Source organism: Colletotrichum karsti (genome assembly GCF_011947395.1).
Source record: "Colletotrichum karsti strain CkLH20 chromosome Unknown Scaffold56, whole genome shotgun sequence".
Lineage (NCBI taxonomy): Eukaryota > Fungi > Ascomycota > Sordariomycetes > Glomerellales > Glomerellaceae > Colletotrichum > Colletotrichum karsti.
This window is the reverse complement of record NW_024065956.1, coordinates 229522-245837: the sequence shown is the minus strand read 5'-3', so window position 1 is coordinate 245837 and position 16316 is coordinate 229522. Positions and strand designations below refer to the sequence as shown.

The window sequence follows — 16316 nt, the reverse complement described above, 5'->3', positions numbered from 1 at the left end:
CCACCTTATTCTCAAAGCCCTGGCTGGGCAACTCGCCGGACCCTAAGTCCAAATGAGTGTCTCATCGGGGCGTTGGTATTGACCTGTCTGTATCTCGCTGAAGAACCCCACTCTCTTCATTCGTGAGATCGTTATTCGGATGGAATCTTTGACATGTCGACTGCCGCAACTCGTCCCGTACCTCATCCATCAATGTAGATGCTTCCACGTCTAACACATGGCTGCAGGGATTATCAGTGACGGCTGCATCAATGGCACCTCTGATGCAACGGATGTAGATCCACATACTCGCATATGAGCCCGTGAGACGATACCGAAATGCGGTGTTCCAGCAGGTGGGTCATCGCTCTCATATAAGAGCCGAGGAAATGCTGTTCATACCGAGTAAGGATACATATTAAGATTCATCAACAGAGACTAAGTATATTAATCAATGTACCCGATTCAGACGATGTAAAATTGAAGTAAGACTAAGTGAAACTAAAGCATGCGGACTTCTAGGGGTCCGCGAATCGCAAAGAAAAAGCGCGTGTCATCCAAGGGGAGATATCCCCCATTACTTCAGCTTCGGCTTGCAACTCAAAGGCAAACCGGGCTGGCTAAGGAAGACGGTAAAGTGGTCGCATTTATCGCCCAGTTTCGCGCCTGGGGGAAGACTGAAGTTAAATCGCCGGAATAGACAGGCAACGGCCATGTAGATCTCTGCTGTCGCCAGACTAAAGACGATAGGTATCAGCAATCAGGTTCGAGAAGATGGAGAAGCTTTACTTACTTTTGCCCAATACAAGCACGCGATCCTTTGGAGAATGGAGCCAGCCAGTGGTCAAGTCCGCGGCCTGATGCGCCGAGCCACCGGTCGGGATTGAATTCGTTGACGTCGGGGCCCCAAAGACTCTCCGAAAAATGCATGTTGTATGCCGACATGCCAACTAAGGTCTTTTCTCGCGCGTCAGCACGAAGATCCGCACTGCCGGAGGTAGTTTAAGAACTTACGCCAGGAGGAACGACCTTCCCATCGACAATCAGGGGCTTGTCATTGGGCACAATCCTAGGCAGCCTTCCCGGGACGGGGCACGCCATACGGAGGCATTCCTTCACGACGCCGGTCTGCGAGCGGTGTTAGATAATTAAACTTGAATTTGCTTGGGAGCGCTTACAAGGTAAGGGAGCTGCTCTAACTGGTTCAGAGTTGGGTTAGTATCCGCAGTTGGCATGACCTCGAGCAGCTCTTTCATCAGCTTTTCTCTGATCGTTGGGTTTGCCGTGATGTAGTACAAGGCATAGGTGATGGTTAAGGCACTAGTGTCAGACCCGGCAACAAGAAACTCCGCTGCGATAGATCCCTTGTGGGCATCTGTCCTGTCCTCAAGACTGTCGAAGATCACGGGATGATCGAACTTCGCATGTCCTTTTTCGTTCTTGTTGCGGTGGTAGTTTTTGATGCAGTCTACAGCAAACTTTCATAGTATGTGAGCCAGATTATTCATTCGGTTTCGATCAGGTAGGTGAGTTTCCTTACTTGTCCAAGCTTCAGCAGTTGCGCAATATTAGCGTCGACTGCGAGCAACAAGGGCCGCGGAAGGAGGAATTTGAGACGGGAGAGGGTGGGATGGAATAGCATGATAGGCTGAGCACCCGACGCAACATTGAAAATGTGGAGGAACTCTGCCTCGAATGTGTCTTTGGAGGCTTCGATTGTATTGACGTCCAGTCTAAATGCGTAGTCTGAGATGAGCTCAACAGTCAAACACCTGCCAAAGGAGAAAAAGAAGGGAAAAAGCAGTTAGCTACTGCGCCATGGATAAAGATCACCGCTCCTGAACCTCTTACCTAGCCGCATCATGCGCATCAAATTCCTTCCCATTGAACCGCCGCAACTTGCTTTCAAGCTTGTGGAGTTTGTCCAAAACGATAGAGCTCAACTGCTCGACAGCCCGCTTTGAAAAGTACGGATTGACAGCACGACGCAGGCTGCGATGTTCGCCAGCATCCAGCTCGGTGGTCAAGGAGTGTGGCATGTTGAAACATTGATAGAAAGAATCAGGCTTATAAAAAGTGGTGTTTTGGCTGTAGATAGTCGAGTACAGCTCAGGATCCCGGATGTGCAATTCATTAGGAGCGATCCGAATAGCGTGAGCACCTATTAATGAACGAGGTTAGGACTGAAAGCTGCGAGGACGGTTTGCAAGGTGATCGATATTCAAACCCACCATATTTATCGTGAAGTTTGTCGAGACGTTTCTCCACGTAGTCGCCGATGGAAGCTCGAGCAAGCCAGCCCTCTGACAAAGCTGCAGCTTTTGGTCCGGGAAATTTCGCCAAGGGATGGAACCATAGGCGATACATGGCGACGATCACTGCCCATGCTGCCCCAAAGACACCGAGGGCAGCTAAGAGTTGGAGTGGATGCGCGTTGATGAAGCGCAGAACCGCCGACGATTCTACGAACAAAGCCATCATGCACAGCGTGGTCAAACTTGGTTGTGAGAGTTGACTGAGAGGCGTAGATGTTGCCTGCTGATTAAATGTGAGAATTAGCCGACCCTTCACTGATAAATCTTTTCTCTCTTCTACAGCAACCCATCTATAGAGCACAATCACGGGGAATCGGTCTTTCAAGCCGGAGGACGGACCACGGCCTCCCCGTTCCCGCGGAGATACGGAGCGTATCCACAAATCAAGACGATGGTGGTGAATCACACAACTGGAATTGTCAAGATAGAGAGTGGAGCCTTCCAGTGGCGCCCTGGATATCTCGTCTGCCGGAAATTGAAAAAGCCGGTCTTCCGTGATCACTTTCAAGGTTAGGACGGTTCTCTGAGGAACAACTCCCAGTTTTGCAATAATATCGGGTGTTTTGGATCGTTGGTGCCGCTTTATCAGCGGCGAGACGATCTCCCGTCCGCTTGAACAACTACAATAGAGGTTTCATATGCTGGGAATTGAAGAGACGTGGTCTTACGTAATCAGTCCCAGTTTTGCAATGATGTAGGATGGTCTGGATGGTTAATGCCGCTTGGTCAGCGGCAACGGAGTCTAATCACTATCCGCTTCTACAACGGTCCTGACAGTCTTAGCTCATAACCTGAACGAGAAGGGCTTTACGGATATAGGGAAAGGTGATGCATTAGACGTGAGCGATGAGATGAGCGATGAGATGAACGATGAGATGAGCGATGAGATGAGCGATGAGATGAGCGATGAGATGAGCGATGAGATGAGCGATGAGATGAGCGATAAGATGAGCGATGAGATGAGACTGAGAAGGAGGCTAGAAGAATAACAAAATTAGATTGCACTTTTCTTGTCCTCTATAGATAGGGGTGTACAGCAAAGCCGGTCTGTAATCTTTAAGACACGAGTGAGAGTTCACAATGAGATCTGGTCGTGATCGCATGAATGTGTCTAGAGACAGGCGTTGTGCGCATGCGTAAAAGTCGCATTGACCTCAATGCAGTATGCGACGATGTTGACGTTGCATTGATGTAAATGACAACTTAAGCAAAATGCCTCAGAAAAAATAATACAGACCTTGCACTCATCTAATTCCTAAGTAAATCTCATCTTAAGAGTCAAAATGGTCGGTCGCGTGGCCCCGGGACTTTGTCATCCTCCACTAAAAGTCACGGTCGCGACCAGGCGGGGCCCATTATACCCAACCGAACAGACTAAAAGCCAGGCGCAAAAAGACATACAACACCAGGTATTCGCTGGTCGTCACCGACCCAACTACTAATCCGGCCCTCACTGGCTTATCTATGGGAGAGCGGACGGGATCCCGAGTTCTCCAGTGGGTATGGTCGTATGTGCCAGTTTCCTTGTGCAAGGCCGTACATATTGGGTTGTCTCTCGCGAGGTGGCGCGGTTTCAGCCTCTGCAACCTTGTCGAATCGTGCGTGAAACGCCTTATAAGAACGTCACGCACCTTGTTGGATTGTGGCATATTTTCCGACCTTGTCACATCTCCTGGAATGACAGTGTGTGGGGTGGATTGCTCTTTACTCTGAGCTGGCATATGCGGCCGTGACACAGCACAATTCTGGCAACCAGCGGGCAGCGGTCGGTTCCGTCTAAGGTACCCCACTCAAGGGGCCGGTCGGCGGGCGGATGGCCCCACACTTCGCCGGAGCTGGTCCCGAATGTTATTTTCTCCCACCAAAAGCCTAGGGACCCTGGAGACATGGCCGTGAGAGTGTATCGACCAAAGACATGCGCGATTATCAAATGCCGTTTTCATTCAACTTACCTAGCCGAACGAAGGGACAACTATTTATGTCCTTGCGCATGTGATGACGTGCATTTTGGTATGTTGTCATGTCAATCGCGCCAGACGGTCATGTCAGGAAGCACATTTTCTGCGTTACGCCAGCCGCATCCAAAGCCGCCCTGGTCATATCGCCAACTCCCTTTCGCTCCACACTCCCATCGGCCTTCTTCTTCACAAGAAGGAAACGGCACCAGTCCATGGCTGCCTCGTTGGCCCTAGACGCCTTGCCCGCGATCACCATGACACCGTTGACATCAGGATTGGGAAAGAGAAACTCAGGAAAGTAGTCTTCCCCAGGCCTGTTCAACCTCTGGCCAGTCGTGCAGAGGTTGAGCACGACGAGCTCCATGTCCGCGACGAGGCCAGTAGTAGCATCCAACGGCTCGTCCAAAGCAATGCCGCCGACGGTTCTTCCGGTTTTGTTGAACACCAGTCTGCGGCCGTCCTTGATGCTGAACTTCGACGCGTCAGAGTGATGGGCATCGAAGCAGAGACATCGGCTGAAGTCCGTGTCGGGCGCCAGGTGTTGTGTTATTGAGCGGGCCAAGGTCCCAGTAACACCGACTTGAGTGTAAAGTTATCGATCTCCAGCGTTGATGGGGCGGACCTGAAGCGGGCGATCGTGCGGAATGTAGTCTTCGGCCTCCCAAGCCTGCGTGAGGCGTTTTACCAGCATCTTCCCATCACAGGAAGCACGCGTGTCCTTGTCCACTACCCAGAAGTTGCACGTGGGCGACAGCGAAACGGGGTTCTGGGAGAGGTAGCGCACAGCGCCCTTCCAGCCCGCCCATGACCAGCTCGGAAACTCGGGCAATCTGTCCAGCGATGGGCCGTCCGCCGCAGACCACAGCAGTGCCATGTCGAGCTGGTTCGAAGGCAGCCCAAAGACCAGTCCGGTGCCCATCTGCCTTTCGTGAAATGCGCCGAGGCCTGCGAAAGCATTCAGTTTGTCGCTCCAGTACGACATCTCACGGCTGGTGTATTCCTGTACAGCACCCTCGTACCTCGAGATGTGGTCGCGACGGCCTTTGAAATCGACGTACGGTAGGCTTCGAAGCACTTGTTGGTTGTCTTGGAGCTGAGACGCCTCGACTGGCAGCATTTGGGAGCCGAACTGGGGCTTGAAGGTGGGCGTCTCTGCGGAAAGTGGGATCGTGACGCCATTCTCCATCGTGTACTCGGTTGGCTTGGGGGTGTTGTCCGGTTCGGTCGACATGTCTTCGCACCAAACTGCTTCGCGGCATTCCCAAGTGACCTGGCCATTGTGGAAGATCAAAAGGCGTGGGGACAACACCGCTTCTTGGAATGTCCACGCTCGACCAATCCACGTAGAAGAGGCCTTCTGCTTGTCGTCGAAGCCGGTCAACTGGAGACCGACCCGAAGACCAGGCTTCAATTCAGCTTCGATCTGTCTCAGCGGTGCGGAGTCGTCGCCAAATCCAAGCAAAGGGCATTTGCTGTCTTGACCGCTGGCTTGGACGATGGTGACCTCTGCTAGGCCGTACACCGCGTCCATCTTCGGGATCTGCCTTGCCTTGTCGACTCCTCCGTCGCCCTCCTGGATGATGCACAATGCATCAACCCAGAGATAAGGTATTCCCATCTCCTCGGTGAGCCGCACCGCGTCGGTGATTGTCTTCGGTAGGCCAGCATCGCGGAGCTTGCCTTCTAGGCAGAATTGGGGGAGGTTGACAGCCGTCATCATCACCCATGGCGGTTTGTCCCAGACGTAGCTCAGTGCGGCGTATCTGCGGTCTGCTGAAGATGGAAAGCTTTCAGACTCGACAAGACACCATCGACGTACATCAATGAGTCTGAGGTTGAGACTCGATGACGTTTCCGATGACCAAGAGTGATGGCATTGTTTGTGTTGTTTCTTGCATGTATCCAGCCGACTCCTGCTGACCTGGGGAATGTCTCGGTCGGCAGAGAGACTCCTGATACGGCCTGGAGCATCTTCGATTCGATTGAAAACCAAGTTATGGCAATCTTTGCGACTTTCCAGGCGAAAGGTGAAGTCGTTGCCCAATGGACCGGAAGGGCACAATTGCACTTTGCAAGCTGAAAACTCTGGCTGAAGGAAGTCGGGTCTTTCTCGTGAAATGGCTTGATGAACCAAAGAGCACAGGGCGCAAGCGCCGCGATGATCTCCCACATACTGAATAGTTTGGCCTGGCCCCAAGACTTCCAACCGGACGATTCCGTCTGCGGTGAGAGAGCGCTCGATAGGAAGTTGGGAGCAGAAGTCGCAAAGTGGCATCGCAGAGGAATGTGATTCGCGTGGCGATGTCGAAAATATCGAGAAGGGGAGAGCGTTGGTTGTTGATCGGCAGAAACTCCGCGAACATAATGTCGTGAGGTGCAAGCCTTCTCTCGGTCATCTTTGCGTTGCTCCGCCGGCGGGTCGGCGGGTCGCCAGCTCATCCTGCTGCCTGCAGGCGGCATGCAGGCTGCGCCTCTGTTGACGTACTTCTGGGAAGGTGCCGTTGCTATGTAGGACGATGATCGTTCGAAAATGAGCTGCAACAGATGTCTCGACACCAGCAAGTCGCCTGCGTTGACCCTCGAAAGCATGCGAAGTTTTGGCCGGGGCCTGGGATCCGTCCCATCGCCCGACCGGAGCCGGTTGAGGTGGAGTCTTGGGATGCAAGTCGTCTCGATCCAGGGGCCGGATGAGAAATTGTAGGGATGAGACGAACGAACGATGTACTGTAGTCTGGAACACTTGGCCAGGTGTGTTTGATGACGCTTTTGGACCGCTCACGGAGATGCCTCCAGTTGGTGATGGTCGCAAGTGAGTTCGGGAGACGGAAAGAAATCAAAGCAACACTCATATTAGAAGAATTATATATTACCTTTCCTATATTAGCGCTATTATTTAATAATAAGGATTAATTTAAGCCTAATTATACTTAGTATATCTATAGAAACTATTAACCTTATATTTAATATATTTAGATCCTAACTAATATCTCTATATATTATCTTATTATTATTAGAGTATTAAATAAATTAAGCTTAAAGTTATTATATAGCTTATTATATTATAATATATAGAATATTATTAATAGCTCTTTCTCTATTTTAATTACTATTTAAGCTATATATTAGTTTTAATACCTTTATAGCGTTATATAAGTAATATAATATTCTTAAATTATTTATTCTTTTAATAAAATAATATCTATTATAATATTCTTAATATAATATATCTTTAAATAATTTTTAATATACTTTAAGTAAGAGGGGTAATTATTCTTAATAGTATTTAAGGGTTAAAGCTAATAGTTAGAGTTAATAATTATATTAATAAGAATATTAATATTAATTAATATAAAGCTAAAAATATAAAAAGAAGATATTTTAAGTAAATAAAATAAGAGATAAAAAAAAAAGATTATAATATAATCTTAATAATAAAAGGGATAATTTCTTATAGATTAATATTCCTTATTAAGGTTTTACTTCCTCTAACCTTAAGTAAAGCTATTTATAAGTATATTACTATATATATTATAAAGCTTATTAAGATAGAGTTTTATTTTTTTAGAATATTAAATATTAAATATATACTTATTAGGTATAATAAGATAATATTAATAGCTAGATTATAAGGGTGGCTATATTATATTGCGCAGCGTATTGCATTTGCTTATGTCGGAAGAAAGCACGGGCTTCAATAGCGGGCCCCAGAACAGCCAAAACCTGCGGTGCGGCAATTGCGCTGCTGAGCCGCAGGGGACCCCCGCCTGCTTTTAGCGGCTGCGGTGCAGCGCGGACAGAACTAGCGCCCCCGTCGGGGGGCGCTAGGTGCCACGATTGGGCGGTGGATGTAGATTGACGTCATATTACCTTAGGTAAGCAAGACGCCCACCTCGCAGTTCTGGCGTTTGACTCCGGCGATTGATTTTGAGTGTGGCCAGTGCCACCAATGTTCCCTCTCTGTTTGTCGGTTCGATCGCCAATGAGGGAGGTGCTCTTTTACCACCACATCAACATCAGCACATCAATGGCCATGCCGAAATTGGTGCTTGTCCATCGTGTGAGTTACTCTACCGCCATTAGTCGAAGTTTTTTTTTTTTTTTTCCCCGAACCTCGCCATCTTCCCAGGTTTCTCCCTCAATCTTAGCACGCAACCCAACCCCGACTCCGAAAGCCCGAAGGCCTGTCGACTCCAAAGGCCCAACGAAATGACAATATCCAAGATCTCGCTGCCTCTCTCCTCGCCAAACTACCATACCGCCCGACTCGTGGCCCAACTCTCCCTATTCATCACAGTCACTCCGTTTACTCCATCAAGGCCACGTACCCATGCGTCACATGGCGCACGACGGAGACGCGCGGGCTGTGCCCAGCTTGATGACGCCTGACGGCTGAAGGGACTTGAAGTATGCTTCTCGGGCGATCAGGACGTCCTCGGGCGGGAGGATGCCTTTGAACTCGGTTTCACTACCTAGATATCGTTCGCGACTCCACGCCTTTCAACCCCGATACTCTTTTCGCCAAAATTCTCCACCAAAGCCATCATGCCGATGATGCCGCAGCTGCTATCGACCGCCCTCATCTCCTGCCGCCAACCTCGTTGACGCATGACCATGCTACACGGTTTCGCTCATCACGTCGCTGCTCATCGAACTCTCCGGCTCGGCATGCCTGCCATCACCTCAGCGCTCAATCGTCCTCGCCATCCTGTCACAGAAAGAAAGGGTCTATTCGAGGCCTTCGGCTCGATTGATTTGATGTTCTTCTCCAAGGACATGGACCTCGAATCCTGATCGTCAGCCCTGTGACAACATCTATGTTCTCCTTTCAGAATCCACCGACCTAATCTATGGATGTGCGACAATCGGGATGGCCCTACAACGGCACTCTCTTGTGTACTCCGTCGCACCTCTTACCATCTTGTTGGCCTTGTACGAGACGTTGGCGGCCTCCTGGGCGGCGGAGGAATCAGCTCTGTGTCTTTGAACATGATAATGTCGAAGATATCCCCTCTCTGACCGGTCTGCTATCCTCAATACCCGCGGCAGAAACCACGAGCCCCCGTCTCCGTGTACACTCACTGAGCCCCGAGATACTCCCTCCCGAACCTGAAGCCGCATGCGACACCACCGACGCCGGCTTCGAAAAGCTCCGGTACATTGCGAACCTCCCTTCCCCTTGCCGGAAACCGATTGTCTGCTTTCTTCGTCACGGGTGCCCCGAGACACATGTCGACAGTCCTGACGTCTCCTCATGAGCGCCAACATGACACCATTCGACAAAATGGCAGGGCACCCGCGAGCTGTGTTGTTGCAACTTACAGATGACAGCGGCACTACACGAAGCCCAAGAGTTCAAGTTTTCGTCGAGCATGAGGACGATAAGGAAAGCGATCGACATTCCCGCTGAACGTGCCGCCGACGTGGAATCAACCCTGCTGGTGCCGCTGGCCGGAGTACGCGTCCGCACAAGTCGCATGCAAGCTGGGCAGACTACAATCCACAGCCACAAATGCATTCTTTCCTCAGCGGCAACCATCCATTGATTATAATCCCGAACTGTCGCCATGAGCCACCTCACCATAGCGGAGAAGGCCCATTAGCTTGGGTCGCTTCCTGACGTCGTACGGTGACGTTCGCCTGTCGATACCTGCGAAGCGAAGCACCGGGAACCGATCCGCGACGTAGCCGCGCAACATCTGTTGATTTGAACCCTCAAGTTCAGCTCACCGGCAACTTAAGTGTCGGGAGAACGAACAAACGGACTCCGAAGCGGATGGGAGAGCTGCACACAGCCCTCGACGACAAGGCACACCGGCTTGTCTATACTCAGCATCTTGCTCCGCCTCTCCTCCCTCTCTCCAGTTTCGACTCTGTCCTCGTCTCCCGCATCCCCGTCGGGATATTTCACCACACGAACATTGCGAACACGTTGGCTGGCCCGATTCGTTGCAAGTAAACGATGCTCGCCCAAGCTGTCAGACATCCAGCACCCGTTCCAGTCGATTTCAGCAATGACCGCTCATCTTCCACTTTCAACGCAGCACTCCTGTCCTCTTCGCAAACTCCCTCTTCGAATTCGACCCGTGGCCCCGTGGGTCTGTTACGTTGCCTTGTTTACACGACGACTTGAGCCAGCCTTCCAGATCGAGCATAAAGTTGCCGATGACCAGACCGCCACTTCGGAGACCTTGAGCAAACTCCGGTGCGAAGAGATTACTTTGCCGAGAGAATACGACAGAAGGAGAAGACCCTTGCACGGCGCTGTTGTAAATACGCCTGGGAGCACGTTTCGCCATGCCCGTTCCATTGACGCTTGAAGAAGAAGAGTGGCCCGCCCGAAGAAATCTGTACGTGGCTGCCTATCAAGATGACTGACTCGGGCTGAAATGTTGACCACCCAAGCGGCAATGATTGAGGAAAGCGGGCTTCTGATAACCGAACGTGAAGACGAAGACCTCGAACCGAGGCCAACCAACGAAACCGACCAACGAGGCCAAGACAGACGAGACGACCGGGGAAGAATCAGACAGATGGTAAGTGATCGTTTAACCTTGTGTGAGCGGTGTTTAGCGCTAATCAATGTGTCTTAAGCAGCAAGCACAAGCTTCCAACAGTACCAGGCGAGGACGCCGAAGACACATCTACGGACCGGACAAGGCGAATGCCGTAAACGGCGCGAGGCATGAATGCAAGACGAACCAGGCGAACCAGGCGATCACGTGAAGAGACGAACGAGAGGCCAACCGGACGAGGCCGCAATACAATGGCGCAGAGAACGACAGATGGAACCGTTGACAACGGGCTCGCTGTGAGCAAGACGCAATCGGTGACGTCTGCAGCCGCCAGGCAAACACCTTTGCCTCTCGTACTCGTTGAAGCCTGCCATCACGTTACGCTGAAACCCATGCGCTTGAGTTCCACGGAGTCGTGGACGATCCTCGAGAGGGTTAGACTTGGAAGAAAGACGAAGTGCCTTTGCAAGAGAGGGGGAAGCTGGGCTCGCCGCTGAAATGCAGACCCAACGTCAGCAGCCATGCCTGAAGTTTGGTGGAATGCCCTCCTGCTTGAGGTGGCCGTGGCAGTTGGAACGGAGGGCTTAAGATGAGACTTTCTACTGAAAACACCTGATGTTGTCGGTAATCGCAAGTCTGCAACATGGGGTACGGCATACCGATATCAACAGAGAAAGAGGCCTATGGCTGTTGATCATGCCTACTGGGCCGATTCGTCGCGACCGGTTCGAGCAACAGCCCAGACTACCAGCTCTGTCTCCCGACTCCTCTCGTCCGGATCGAATGGATCCCTCCTTTAGATGGGAGCCGCGGTGGTTCGCGCATGAATATGCAGCCACGTTTCATGGCTGGCATCATGCCGACCTCCGGCTGTTTTCTCTTGGATCCAGATCAACAAGCATGCCGGCCGACCGGCGCTGGATTCAAGACCTCATACAGCTCAGAGTGACAATGTCCACCTCTTGCACCGATGTCTCTGCACAAGACCCATGTGGAAAATTGCCAACCATTTCTATCTCGAGCATCACGAGATGTCGAAGTCGCTCTGAAAGCCTTCAACACGCGGCGGAGCTTGATTCTGCAACTTAACGTCTTCCTTTGCGGCTCATGTTGTCGAGCCAGTGGCAGCGTTTGCCAACTTCCCCTCGGTCCAACCCTGGCTGAATCCAATGGTCTAGATTACCATGATGGTGTTTCCCCGCCACATGGGAAACCCGTACGTCCATTCGCTTCTTCTCGCCATGCGGTGCTTTTGATCTCCGAGAACAACTCCCCAGACCAAGGCCTCCCGATCATGGCCTCCGGTTATCACCTCCGATCATCGCCGCATTCAGATCATTCGCCTTTTGAAGTGCCAAATCGACGCCGCAATGGTAGAGTCATGCCCCCTGCAACAGTGTTAGAACTTGGCTGACAGTCTCATCTAGTCCACCGCGATTCCCGACCTGAATGTCGTGGGCAGGGAATACGGCGAGAACATGACGGCCTTGCGCGCACTTCCGTGTACTCTTTCTCCTCGCCAGGAAGCAAGGCATATTGACCAGCCTACACGTATCGAGCACGAAAGCGAAAGAATGTTCCAGCATGCCGAAGGCGGCGAGGATATGAGGGTCGTCGATTTCTCCGCCAAGTCGAAGAGCCGAAGGGCCCTGTCGACGAGGTCACAAGCCTTCCAAGGTGGCTTTCCGCGGCTTGAGCCTCCCAACCATTAGCCAGGTCCATCTCTGAGAGCTTCTCGTCAACCTTAGGGTCAGGGCGCGCTCGACAACATGTTCGTACACTTGGTCAGGGAGAGAACCCTTATTGGATGCTGGTGGAGGCATCTACGTCCGGTCACCGTGGACCGGAATCAGGACCCATTGCAATTGAGATTGCTCTGCTGGCTGGCAAGGAGAGGCGTCGGTTTGACGACGCAACACCGAGATCCAAGCCTGTGTAGGCTCTTGCGTCTACCGTGGGCTTCGATCCAGCGGACCAGTCTTGTGCCTTTACCATTGTTCTTTCCATCCCGACCGACCGGCCGAAATCGAAGACAAAGTGGCTTTCCCGTGGTGTCACAACACTCCTCTCGTCCTGCAACTTTTCAACCCGCCAGCTGGGCTTCCTGATTCAAGCGACCTGTCATCGTCTACGTTCGATTCACCATCTTACATCCAAAGTCCGGACTGCATGAAGCAGATCCTCCGCATCAATCTTCAATCCGCCGTGTACCCCGTCGCATGTTGCGGGCAGTTCTCCGCCGGCTCGCGACTCGAGATCACGCGAATCAGTTTGGACTCGCTCCTTCACTTCATCGTCGACACAAGAGAAAGAGCTCAAACGCGAAGGTGCTTCATGACCGAAGGTTGGGTCCAAGCCATGTTGTTGTCAGCTGTATATTCAGAGCTTTGCTGGCTTTGGCGCGACATCACTGGTATTGAGGCCAATGCTAGAGGTTTTGCTGTGCGCGTGGCGGATGAGAAAGGTTTAATGTGGCGGGAAATCTTCCCGCTTCCTGTATCGGAGTATTAGACCTTCTCTCAGCTTCACCGCAAACCATGGCATCGTTGATGTCGTGTCTAAATCGAAGAGATGGGCTTACTAGACAATACATACCGTATCACATGGCGTGCTGATCCTGATCCTTTGATTGCATTTGCGGCCCACTTTCCATCGAGAGGTCGAACTCGGGAGTCAGCTCCAGGTCATGCAACGACTCGTCGGCTCTAAGGTTTGCTCGTCCTCCATATTCACGACCTGTCACTGAGCTCCTACCGCTTGTTCGCCCATGACATGGCCATATGTCTTTTCTGATTTGTCCCCCTTAAGGTCTAGACCTTCTCTGCCCCGACTTCTTGTCGGCACCAAGGAAGGTTTTAGGCATAGCCCTGGTGTTTCCACCTCGAAGTTACGTTGGATTAGGCCATGGGGCTCACCGACCGGATTTCGCGGGTTGACAACGGTCGTCAACGCCCTCAAGGGAGCCTGCCACTGGATATACTCAAGCTTATCGTCCACGTAATGTTATGCCCATTGCGGTATATGTATCTTCTGGTCGACAAACAGGACGCCTTGATCGAAAGGTCCGCTCATCTCACTGCCGTTCACCGCGCGACGACTCACGTTCGGGAGCGGACGTCTAAGCTTCATGACATGCTCAGCAAGCAGACCTTTTGGGCCAATTCTGTCGATATTTGACCCGGATCGTTGTCGAGATGTCCGATGGACTCTAACGTCATGGCGTGGACAGTGCTATAGTTGGTAAGTGAGAGGGGCGACTGGCTCTGTTGTGCAGTCTGGCGTACCAATACCTGAAACTTTCCGCTTCCGCAATGTGCATTTTCTAGCTCTGATGGTGGGCAATCCGGGTCTTTCATGGACGTCATTGAGTTTCTCCTGCTCGAGTATTGACAGGGCACTCCGCCTCGTTTATTACATCACGCGTGATTCGACACTCTGCATGACCAAGAGAATGTAACAAATACCGGGCTAGGGTCTTTGACGCTTGTATTGTTTCAATAGTTCAAACATGGATGTAGGCGAGATGAAGTCTACGTATCGTCAGTAGAAAGCGTTGTCTCTTTGTAGACGCGAACGTTGATAGTCCTCGTAGGTCCCGCGAGGTGAAACCAGCTCTGGGCTACTCAAATATACAACAGATATACCAGCCAGCAAATCTGGTGCCACTCCAACGCCCAGCCAGATACGACATACCACGGTCCTCATGTTACTTATTGACGTTCTCTTCCGGCGTTCGTTGCTCACGTAAATGTCCGCCTCCACGCCGGTCTGATCCGTCTCTGTCGTCCGGCGGCGCCCCCTCCCCACCCGCCAGGGTCTTTTGCCCATGACATGTTCATCAGTCAGGTGAGAGAGCCACCGTCACTTGAGAATAAAGAAGTCATATTTATGAAGATGCGGTGGAGGAGGTTGCAGTATTGTGAGTAGGGGAATACCATAAGTTTTCGCCGCTCAAGTCTCTGGCGGCGCAACTCATCACATCAAGCACAACAAACGAATTCATCTTCGAGGTGGCACTTGATCTGGAGGAAGTACAGGCAGCGCATACGGCAAAACACAAAGCTGCGACGTATCTGGAGAGACGGTTGAATCAGTTCACAGAGACATCCGGATCGCATGGGCCAAGCTCGATGCGGTGCCCTGGATCTGGAATCGAACACTTTCTCGACGGCCACGACCAGATCGCAGGGTTTTGATGCCCTCACCGAGTGAAAGGAGCTGAAATAAACTCGGACTCAAGCAGGACTGCAAGAAAAGAACTGTGATTACTCGGCGAGTTGACCATCGCACTCTTGTCGTCAACTGGGATCGCTCATGGTGTTGAGAATTGGCTCGCCGACGAGGTCAAGCCCCTCATCACGATGTCAAGAAACTCTGGTAACAACACCAATCCTACAAAGATCTATCTCGTCACCGGTTCTGGTGAGGATGTTGCGGATGTTGGATGCGTGGATGTACATACTGACGATCTTCTTCGTGATGACCCGCTACCTTCCTCTAGTTCCAGTCACCGAGATTCTAAATTGCATGGCGATCAAGAGAAGGGATGTCGAAGGGAGAGTGATCCAGACCATGATGAAGAATCTTCATTTCCCTCTGGTCCGTTAGACATAAGATGATACAAATCAAGCCAAGCCGGACAGCACATCAAAGAATCATCCTCTTCCGTTGTCGAGTCTGTCACCAAGCTGGCCCTCAATTACTGATCGGTTAGAAGGCGCGACATGATTGCACACCACGTCGGTAGTCTTATAACATACACCTTACCCAGGGTATCCTTTACCATGGAGAGCACCCAGATCGTGGCAGGGAGGTGATGCCTGCCATAAGGTAAAACCCTCTTCAAGACCTACGGAAAGACCTTTACCCCATGTGACGATGACGCATCCTGGCGGAGTGGCCATGGAACCTTCGAGATGCTGAAGACACATCAAGATCAGCACTGGAACAGTTGAGACGGGAGCGGGATCAACTCGTTGTTGATAAAGATAAGTCTACATTCAACGACAACGGCAACGAGAAACACTTCAAGAAGGGCGCCAGCAACACGAGTCTTGACATGTTGGTGGACCTGCAGTACCTGGACTGTAACATCCAAGGCACCGAGTACCTGAGCATGGAAATTGCCGAGTTCGACAACCCCTCTCTAGATTTGGGGCTCTTGGGGCTCTTCACGCCGTCAACACCAAATCGCGAATCAGCAACCAGAGCCAGCTGTTTCGTCTGGCCCACCACAATCCGAGTTGTCTTGTTCGGGCGCGCCAGGCTGTTCGTCCATCCAGGGAACGAAGAGATCCAACCCCGTGGTCAAGAACTCAATGGGCTCAACAGTATATACCTGAAGTCGAATGGTTCTATTGTCGCCGGAATCTGCTTCTCCCCACGCGGCAGGCATCGCCGCGACAGCATCATTCTCGACTCGGGGATTTCGTTCATCGTCCGGCGCCGCTTGGAGGGGAACAGCATAGATTGATACTATGTGGTGGTGTCTGGAAGTGACGCATCACTATCCCGCTGATATACATATCGTAGAGCTCAGTCCACTAAAGGGG

The 16316-nt window shown here is 51.5% G+C and overlaps 3 protein-coding genes across 3 annotated transcripts; 1 reads left to right on the top strand and 2 right to left on the bottom strand.

The window, feature by feature from the left end:
• Window positions 1-556: 556 nt before the first annotated feature.
• On the bottom strand, window positions 557-1711 carry CkaCkLH20_12248 (uncharacterized protein; the record flags this gene model as incomplete). The annotated part of the gene is made up of 5 exons (XM_038894961.1): window positions 557-716; window positions 773-936; window positions 994-1107; window positions 1158-1457; window positions 1520-1711. 5 exons carry the CDS (start codon window positions 1709-1711, stop codon window positions 557-559), a joined length of 930 nt encoding a protein of 309 aa, XP_038739745.1.
• A 2623-nt stretch (window positions 1712-4334) lies between these two features.
• Window positions 4335-6005, bottom strand: CkaCkLH20_12247 (heterokaryon incompatibility protein; the record flags this gene model as incomplete). Its single annotated transcript, XM_038894960.1, has 2 exons — window positions 4335-4724; window positions 4875-6005. The coding sequence occupies 2 exons, from the start codon at window positions 6003-6005 to the stop codon at window positions 4335-4337; spliced, it is 1521 nt and encodes a 506-aa protein (XP_038739744.1).
• Window positions 6006-15706: 9701 nt separating this feature from the next.
• CkaCkLH20_12246 (uncharacterized protein) lies at window positions 15707-16237 on the top strand (the record flags this gene model as incomplete). The annotated part of the gene is made up of 1 exon (XM_038894959.1): window positions 15707-16237. One exon carries the CDS (start codon window positions 15707-15709, stop codon window positions 16235-16237), a length of 531 nt encoding a protein of 176 aa, XP_038739743.1.
• Window positions 16238-16316: the final 79 nt, after the last annotated feature.